The sequence below is a fragment of the Egretta garzetta genome, unplaced genomic scaffold (genome assembly GCF_000687185.1).
Source record: "Egretta garzetta isolate BGI_Z169 unplaced genomic scaffold, ASM68718v1 scaffold368, whole genome shotgun sequence".
NCBI classification, from domain to species: domain Eukaryota; kingdom Metazoa; phylum Chordata; class Aves; order Pelecaniformes; family Ardeidae; genus Egretta; species Egretta garzetta.
The window spans coordinates 167,688-177,948 of record NW_009260684.1 but is presented as its reverse complement, the minus strand read 5'-3'; the positions used below and the strand labels follow the sequence as shown (position 1 = coordinate 177,948).

Here is a 10,261-nt window from a genome sequence, read left to right as displayed (position 1 = left end):
AGGGGCGAAGCTCATCACGCCCGCAGCCGACACCGGCAGGGAGCAGAATTCGCCCGGCAGTGCTCATCCCCAGAGAGGAGCCTTGCAGGCGAGGTGCTGCCTCCGATCTCAGCACCGATTCTGCCCTCTTTCCATGACTTTAGCACAATTTGCTTCTATTTCCATCGCTAGATTTCTCCAGCGACTGCTGCGCGACCTCCCGGGTTAGCAGCAGTGACGCCCTGCACACCCGAGACAAAAGCAGGTTTCCAGGCTGAAATGGAAAAAAAATACTGCCAAGAGGACTGAGACCCCTCAAGGAAATCGTATGGCTGGGTTACACCGATCTTAAAGGTCTTTTCCAACCTAGACAATTCTATGATGTGCAAAGCTTTACCTTCCACAGCCCTGAGACAAGCTCCAAGAGGCACCAGGATCCATCGCAGACCCCGAATCTGCAAAGCTCAGCTCAGAAACAGAACAGCCTGAGCACCAACAGGCTACACAGATCTTTTAAGCGGAATTTAGTAACTCCTATAAATATTTCATGTACAAGGGAATACAAATTTATCATAACCCAGCTGGTAAGTCCTCCAGAAATCTTAAAATGTATGCTTCACAAAGCAAGACAAAACCAGGCGGGGTTGAAGAGCAATATTCTTCCTAACCAAGCCATGGTTATCGCTCATCTCGTCACAGTTGGGTTGGTCCAACCTGTAAAAAAGCCACACCAGATCTCTGGTTTCTAGTTGCACTCAAGTGTTTTAGGAGACAAGACACCTTCAGAAATCAGAGCCAGGCTCCTTTTCAAGACAAACGAGAAAGAAACATAACGTGGTGACATCAGCAGTGACAACATGCGACTGTTAGCAACCGGGCTGCAGATCAGCACCAGCCCTGCAGCCCAGCAGGCCCAAGGGGCAGCTTTGTTCAGCCAGCAGCTCAGCTAACACCATCTACAGCTCACAAGGGCAGCAATGGTAATGAGAACATTCAGTATTTTGTTTTTAAAAAGCCAGGTTTGCCATTCAGCCTGGACACATTGCTGCTGCATGAACAAAGAAAAACAGTAATAACAAAAATCACTTCATTTTGTACTAAACCCACTTACCTCTGGTTCCAGGCAGGCTCCTCTTCAACCCCCAACCCCAATAAAATCAGCTACTAAAATCCTCTGACAGACTTTACAGGCAGCAACGTTCCAGAGAGCAAGGTGAATTTAAGGTCCAACGAGTTGAAAACTAGAAACTCTCAAAATCTGGCCCTTCTGCTCCATGCCCTACTTACTGAACCACAGTAACTCCATGCTTGCTATTTTACAGTGCGTCGGCCTGAATTATCCAGAGGATTGATTACACGTCCTACAAGGTCTTATCTCTTAATACAAGGAATAAGATCATTCAATTCAATCACAAAGCACTTCAGCGGACACAGCATTTCTCACTCAACATCAGCCTTTGCTACTATCTCGCTCCAGCCAGCCTGGAGGCCAAAGCATCTCATTTGCCCAGCACATCCACAGCTTAGACCTAAACCACAAAACCAGCCAAATTAACCTCCGCTCTCCTCCAGGCAGAGCTATCTGTAGAAACTGCACGGCCATTTACTACAACAGCTTTAAAAGTCACTTGAAATGGGGTGTCACCGAATTACAAGGTCCCTGGCAGGTCAGCAAATAATCTCTGTAAAAGACTTGGCTTGCAAATCAGGAGGGAAAGGCAGCAAGAGTTCAGACACCTACTCAAATCATAAGGGGCTTGTTCACGGGGGGAATTATTAGGTATTTATTTTCTTAAATGCCACACCAACTAGCACATGGATAGATGATCCACATCCCTTGCAGCACTGGCATCCCATCAACTGCCCCAAGACCCCTGACAGCGCTCAGCACATTAACTACGCTAAGAACTAGAACGTCCACCGCAAATTTAGAACAAAAGGCTGTCAGGATAACATCCCAAAGTATTTTGCTAACTTGTCAAGTGCACTCGACATATTTACAATAATGCTTTCATGAAGGTAAGCAAGCGTTCTGTGCTGCACCTCATTTAAAAGTCAGTCTCCACTGAGATGGGTTCAACCCTCTGGTAAATCTGACTAAGGAACAGTAAGGATTTTGCCTTTCTGCCTGCTTGCAAATCAGCACACACCAACTGTAATTAAACGTTTAATCTCAGGCACTTCGACCCCTTTGGCTCTCCTATTGTATTGCACAGAGCAGTTAGAGTGGTGTATACATAATATACAGGATCTTCTAAGGGAATGCCTGTGTCTTCCTGGAAGAAAAACCTGTTCTTTTGTTCTGGCACAGACATTATAAAGAGATTTCCACCAGCTAGTTAGCACTAACTGTTCTCCTCCAGCAGACTTCAGAGCAGTGTGACGGTGAAGCACTCGTAATGCTGCGGATGCTCTACGTTTGACTGCAGATCAAACCCAGAAAACGTGAATGCCACCTCCAGCAGCCAAGTTTAAACCAAGAACCACATCATCCAAACACTTCAGTTCGACATAAAAGTTCACATCCGACAGGTTTTCCCTAAATGCTGCTGAATGGTCTGTCCTGGCAGCAGCCCCAAAGCAGCTGATTTCCAGTTGAAACTTAGTCATCAAAAGGGGATTCCCACCCAGCCAGCCCGCAGCGCCGGCAGCATGCTGAAGAAGCCCTGAATCGGAGGCTGGCCTTTCATCCAAGTTCTTCAGCAAACACAAAAACCAAAACAAAGTGTCCTCCCCCTCCTCCTCTCCCTTCCTGCCCTACTCAGACCCTTGCCTTTTTGAAGTGCCTTCCCGAAAGTAGCAGAATGACTGTCCTAGAGATCTAAAGCCTTGTTAGGTTTCTGGGGAACAGAAGACATTGAGAGCAGCATGCATTTCCTCCTCAACCCTGACACCCTGTGGCAGTCACCATCAGATCAGAGGGAGGTGCAGGTGGAGACCTTCCCATGCAGGCAGCTCCATCTGCAGCTGTGGTCGGTCCTTGCAAAGTCCTCTCTGCCACCGGTCTCCGATCCGCTCCAGAGGCACAAGATGGGAACTCATGATCTCTTTCCTTTGGTTTAAACTAACAACCTACAAGCGAAACTTTTACATCCCAGCAGCTGCTCCCTCAGCTTTCACTGCTGCTGAACACATAAGGCTTCATAAACAAAGGAATAGCAAGAAGAAAGTCACTCGGCAGACACCTTTGAAGCAGAAAATTGTTTTTCCTGAGCAGGTTTTGTTTCCTCAGAACAGACTTTGCACATCTGTAGTCTTCTGCTCTCTTCTACTTGCACATGGTGCCGGCCCAGAGGAGATGCCGAGCTTGGTGGGCCTTGGTAAAGAGCAGCAGCAAGGGGTCCATATGAAAACAAACTGTTATTTTCATATCCCAAGGCAGCAGACTGATGGAAGCAGGTGATTAAAGCGTCTTTGGGATAGACTGTGGTCACTGCACCTTTGCCATTGCTCCCTTCTCAGCTTTAGTCTTTTAGAAAGCAGCAATGCCAGAACCTGCTCGGACAGTCTAGCCCTGGAACAGCTTGATACATCTTTTCGATCTCAAACTTTCCCTCAGACAGCAGGGCTGCTAGGCAGTTGGCAGCAATGGATGTATACTAAAAGGTATTGCTTCCACAGACACGCTTTGAGCCAGAAGTGATCTAAAAATCCTGTTACCTATGCACATGTGATGATCACACACTCATTTCCATGACCTCTGATCGTCCGAAGGTATTGCTCTCATTTTTAGGGATAAAAATGGGAATTGGGGAGCCAGCCATGCATCCTGCCAGGAACAAGTAGCAGAGCTGGTGGCATAATAGGCAAGTACTCACATTTCTAGCCGTTTCCTCTACTCAGACTATATTTGGAGTCTAAGTCTCCAAAAGCAGCAGATTAATATCACACTGGTTTCCTTATGAGGCATGTAGCCCAGAAGTCAGCATAGATGCTAAAACAAATTACTACTTTGTTTGCACAAAGGTTAAGGACTCGAGGACTATTTCCTATTTTTAGTAGGAAAAGAATTGGAAGAAAGTAGCACAGCAGGAGATAAAGGGGATGAAAGTCAAAGGGGATGAAAGTCAGCCTTGAATAAAGAAATAACTGCAGAAGATTCTTAAAGCATCCATAAATTTAGCATGCCAAGTGCTATTCTAAAAAAGCCGCTGTGGGTAAGAGCCTGTGTGTGCAAAGGTTCCTTCACTAATTTCCCCAATGCTCCACAGTTGTCCCATAGAGACTTAGTCCTTTTAGGGAAGCTACTGAAAGGTTCATGTCCCAATACCTGCAGAGGAAACATGAAGCCACAAGCAGAAATGGTACACAGAGCACAGATGTACGGCAGGTCAAAGGACCCAGGAGCAAACGCTTCCCATGAAGAAAGGCATTGCCATGCTCCCTGCACAGTTATTCATGAATGATTAGCTCAAACATTACTGGGCAAGTGAACTGCAGGCCTGCTTCCACATTGGGTCAATCCAACACCACGGCAGAGCTTTCAAGGAACCACAGGCACAAGGCGAGACCTGCCCTGCCAAGCACAAAGCTGCCACTTCTCAATGTTTTGCTTTTTAAGGTCTCACAGACTTACAGGCAGATGAAATGTTAGGTAAGAGGACGATCCCACAACTAAGAAAAAGGTCCAAACCTAGCTCATCTCATGCTAAGATAAGTGAGTGGTCTCTGGGAGGGGGTCTGGGCAGCGACAGCGTGGGCAGCAGGTGGAACAGCGGAAATAGGCTCTGAAAATAGAGTGTGATCCTTCACCCGCACTGCAGGAAGGATCTGAAGAGGGGAAGGGTATTCCAGTGACATTTCCCTTCAACAGATCACTTGTGTAGGTGGGACCTTGGAAAGTAGGGAACTTGGCCTGGTAACGCGTGTATATTTAGATTTCATTTATTCTTCTCACTAACCTCCATCCTCCCACCTGCCTCCCACCTCCACTGACGACTCCAGGGCAGGACCCTCCCTCCAGCACAGACTCTGTGGGGCTGTGTCTCAGCCGCACACCATCACCACCACCTCTCAGCTCCTACCACTTCAAAACTTCTTCCATCTCCAGTAGGTTTCACAGCATGAGCCAGTAGCCAAAGGCTCAGGCTGACAAGCTACATGAGTTACTGCAACTTGAGCTGGTTTTGCATTCATTAAGCCAATGCCAGTCACACAGGCACAGCCTAGAGCGAAGTAATTCGGTTTTGCTTAAGTCCAGCATTAGAGTGAAAAAGTGAGCTATCTGATGCTGCCCTAGCTACAACACATGCACATCCGAATTACTGCAGGTAGCCAACTTGTGGCACCTTAAACTGTACTCACTTGCTCAGGGCCACATCCCAAGGCTTGCAAGAAGTTTCTGTATACTCTTCCCTATCCTTGAAAAACAACCCAGGGTAGGGTTGAGAGCAAATTTTAAGTTGCATACCTGTTCTAAAATAACTGTATAGACAAGCTCTGAAACTTCACTGCAGCTGCCTGGAGCCCGTGCTTCCCCTAGTCTTCAGGGATGGGCATGAATTAAAATCTGAAGACAACAGCAAATTTCGTTTTTAATTAGCCAGGGCAGCCAGCCAAGGAGGGCTCCCCCACCCACCCATGGCTAGTGAAGCCTGACAGCTAAAAAGGATTTATGCTTCGCTGTGCAGTCCCAGTGGCCATTCGAAGCACACCGACTCTGAACACGCGCCAATGCAGTTAAAACAAAAGCCAGCCATGCAGCATTGTGAATGCAGTTAATATACAACCAGTTAAGGACAGCAATACATCAAAAAGCACCAGGCTTTGAGGGAACAAAGGGCATCGACTTTGGCTCAGCTCCTGCACGCAGCTCCACCTTACCTCATCTCCAGTCTCAGTGCCGGGAACAACCCAGGAGTCCTGAGCTTAGCAGCACTTGGAGAATGAGCGTCCTTAAAAGCAAAGTAATTTTAAGGAAATTGTAACAAAAGACCCATCTGCTTATTCCGCCTTTAATATGGGGCTCTTGGCTCCCAGCACTAAGAAGCCAACAAGTAAAGCTTCACATCCAGCGGTGCAGGGTGTCCGTGCATGCAAAGATCAGGTACAGATACTCTGTCCTAAACTTGCACAACTGAATTTTTTCAGAGGTAAAGGGGAGGTAGTTCTACTTAAGTTGGCAAAATGCAAACAGAACATAAGGCCTCTCACATCCCAGGCCACCAGCGCTGCTCGAATCGGGAGTCAAAGCTCTCAGCGGCCTCAACAGGCTCCAACCCCATGGCTCACTGACCTACCCAAAAAATGGAGTTCAACTGCAAGTAAAAAGGGACAAAAAGCTTTGTGATATAAACACAGCTGGATGCTGGCAGTCCCAGCAGAGGCCAAGTCCCAGTAACTAAGCAGAGCTCACAGTGCTGCTCAAAGCCGACCCATTAATGCAGGCTGGAGAGATGGAAAAACTCGCCTGGCTGCTGCCTGTGCTTTGTCCTGGGGTTGAGCAGGGAGCGGTCATCTCCACAGCCATTCCTTCAACATCAACTGCCAGCACCACACTCACTTTACCCATCCTCCCCCTTTGAAAGTCATCATTTGAGATTAGTTTGCCACGAACAAATCATAAGGGAAAGCAATCACCACAAATGAAATGTGCAATGTGCACTTTACAGGCTAACAATTAGAGGGCACAGCAGCAATTCTTGCCACCAGGGTTGTAAGCATGACATGCTTTTATCCATGTATGCTTGGCTCGTAGCTGTTCCAACAGGGCTGCTGGGTCCCAAGAGACCAGCGCTGCATGAAGTCAGAAACTGGCCTCCAGCAGACAGGCCCGGTACCTCTGCCCCACCAAGCACACCACACCCCTGATGAGTACATCAATTCTCAAGTTTTAAGGATGGCATCACCTGGCTGCATAGGAATAATATTTATGGTCACAGAGTTGCACTTCACTACGAGTTAGAAGTCACCAACTGCAACATCATGGCCCACAAGATGCAAGGTCAATATGTTTCATGGAGACTGGCTTCCCATGGTGCAGGCAAGAGCCTTCATGCAAATCTCATTTCAATGGGAGGGAAAAAATGGCCACTTAGCTGTGTCTTCCATAGCCATTTTAGGCAAACGGATGGAAAAACACACATTTAAGGCAATCCTAAGTCAAAAACCTACCAGTTTTAGTTGCAACCATATCCTTGCACATCAGTTAAAGCTAAGAGCAATGAGCTTGCTTGTCTCGGGGCAAGCAGTACACAGTGCCTAAAGAGCATTGAAGGCAGATTTTGTTTAATAAAAAAAAAATCCTGCATCTTCTGCAAGGCAGAGCAGCCTATAGAACTAAATACATAAAGAGAAATCAGGAGCTGATCCTTCTTTATGGCTTTGCCATGTTCCTTGTTCGAATTGCATGCCAGCTCAATGCTTCTCGCCTCCTACCCATTAAGAAAGGGGAGGTTATTTGTTTTCAAGAGCTTGGGATATCCAATAGGCTTGTATTCCAGGTTTCACAGATGGGAGATTTCAAAAAAGATCTTCCAGACATACAACACAGCTTTAATCGGATCTGGTCCACACCATTAGTGCAGTCCAGTTGCAACTGATGCATCTGCCAAACTAGCTTATTTTCTAAATCACCTTCTACATTTGAATTGAAGACACCAAGTTTAAAGTAATAAGGTTCTTTACAATGCTTAACCAAGAAGAAAGAACAGGTCCACAACTCACAGTAAGATATCTAAGAGGGTACTCACCAGAGTTCTCTTCCATTCCTCTTTCACACTAGGTTTCCGAGCAATTCCTACAAAAAACAGGAAACAATGACACACAAATTAAAATTCCAAGTCTGACCAAAACCCAGGTTTATTTTTGCTTCTCTCTCAGTTCTGCTCAGCCTACTCATACCCAGCATGGAGGGAACCTAGAGCAGAAATCCTGCCCCAGCAAACTGGGAACCAGAGCGTGTGGCATCTTCATCCCTCTTTGAAGCTACCACTAGCCTCTAATCACACACATGCTGTGTCGGAAAGAAAAGGGAAACAAAATTAACGTGTAATAATTACAAAGCATCAAATGTTTGCTCGCAGGGAAAACATCCCACAGCTGCCGTTTCAAGAAGGCATCTGTCTGCTGTGAAGGGGAACAGCTAATGCTTATCTAGCAAAGGCAGACTAGCACGTGCCCAGGAAGTATTTTAGATGTCACACAGCAGACAGGCAGTTCTGAACATACTGGGGGGAAAAAGAGACAAAAAGGAGGAACTAGGATTTTAGTAGCAAACCCAGCTTTTCTCTGGAGAAAGTTCTGAAATGAGGTACAAGAGGAACTAAGTTTGGGGAAATAAGGAGACATCTTGAGTCCGATAAAAAAACATGCTCAGCGTTTCAGAAAAACAGAGCTTCTGTCCCAAGAACTTGCAGAATCTAAGACAACCACAATAGGAAACGTCAACAGGCGCAGCATGGGGTGATTGGGACAGACCTACAAAATAAGCTTGTTTCCAGTGCTGAGAAGGCAAAGCCAGCTTTTCGGTAGCCCATTTCAGCCGAACCCTTCACCAGGAAGTCTAGGACAGCTCATCACCTTAACTCCCAGCAGCCAAGTGCAGTTTGTTGGCTGTAATGCAACATCAGCTCAGATGGATCATCTCCATCTGATCATTTGCTGACTGTACAGCACGTGCTCAGCTCGCACGAGAGCATCGGAGCATCACAGGGCTGCGGTGTCGGAGGAGATAACCCTGCCACACCATCACTGGAAGCACGCCTCAACAAGCTATCGCCAGCAGGGCTTTTAAGCTTTGCTTTGCTGAACTGTGTGGGCGAAACACTTCTTTTGATCCGACAACCATGCTGCAGGCTACTTCTCTCTGCTGCAGCAATATTCTTAGATGGGGAGAACACCTCGACAAAGCCAGTAAACTCTCAAAACATCGCTGGCAATCACAGCATTTAAACAGCTTAGCAAAGAGAAGCGCTATCTGTGCAGACTTCTGGGCAGCAAGTCAGTCTCCCAAGAACATTAGGTCTTCATTTCAGAGGCAGATTACCACGAGGCTACTTGGGAAACACCCTCAGAATCCCTCCAGCTTATTGCATTAACACTTAAAACACAGCTAAATTTCCCATGCATTTTGGATGCGCAATTTGGTACGTCCCCACGATACGTCTATTCTACAGGCTGCATCAAGGAGACCATTTGCAAAAACTAGAACAAATGCTCCCCCACTGAAGGCAGAAGAGCCAAAATTATTTTTACAAATATCAGTATCAAGTCAGCATCTTCACCCAAACCCCCCAGTTAGCAGCAGCTCTACTGTATGGGGGCATTTGCAGGTAAGGTCTCCCTGCATGCCCTTCCAATAAGCCCTTCTGGGGAGGGAAAGCAGAAGAGAAACAAAAGCAGACACCTAAAAACCTACTTGAACCTCAGCATAGATGACAGCAACCCTCCCACAGGCTGGGCTGAGCTTTGCATATTACAAAGGGCACATTTGTGCCTGGAATACTAATCCTGGCAGCCCATCGCTGCTGGACACTGACTGTACGCACCAAGGACATCTGTCATCGCCTGACAGCGTGGCTGGAAGCACCTCAGCCTGCATGGGGAGGGATCCTTCTGAGCAAAACACTAAACCCACAGTCATCTGATTATTAATAGAACAAGCGTAAAAGGCAGAGCGGAGGGAAAAAAGAAAAATGCAATGCCAGGTTAGAGCACGAGGGAGCAAAGTCAGGACTCCCAGCGTTTCCACGAGGCTGTCAAAGCAGGAGCACACGTCTCTGCCTGCGCTAAGAAACAGGCGCTTTCTCACCGAAGCAATGGATTAAGTAGCGCAGATCCCGCTGCCGGCATTAACTAGGACCGGCTAATTGGGAAGCTGTATTCTGCAACAGTTAGTTTAAGATAACCCACCCCACAGAAGAGAAAATTACTTTTATCCTCTACTGTCAGACATTTCCCAGGTACGTAAGCCTGAGAAAACTTGGATTTTGCATTTCCTTTCGTAGGACACATGCTACAGCTCCTCTGAATATTCATGTCCTCAAAGTGCTCAGCCATTCCCTGGGCCTGAGAGCTGCGTGAAATTCCTCTGCCACCAGAGATGCGCCTACCCCACAGAAGAGAAAATTACTTTTATCCTCTACTGTCAGACATTTCCCAGGTACGTAAGCCTGAGAAAACTTGGATTTTGCATTTCCTTTCGTAGGACACATGCTACAGCTCCTCTGAATATTCATGTCCTCAAAGTGCTCAGCCATTCCCTGGGCCTGAGAGCTGCGTGAAATTCCTCTGCCACCAGAGATGCGCCTGTTACCCGCACAGCGCAACTCCTTTCACCGCT

At 47.0% G+C, this 10,261-nt stretch overlaps 1 protein-coding gene across 1 annotated transcript in view; it reads right to left on the bottom strand.

Moving 5' to 3' along the window:
* PHACTR4 (phosphatase and actin regulator 4) overlaps positions 1 to 10,261 on the bottom strand; it is a 68,860-nt gene that overhangs the window by 35,909 nt on the left and 22,690 nt on the right. Inside the window, 1 exon segment of the mRNA XM_035901219.1 lies at positions 7,671 to 7,717. Coding sequence (XP_035757112.1) covers positions 7,671 to 7,686 — 16 coding nt within the window. The 5' untranslated portion in view covers positions 7,687 to 7,717.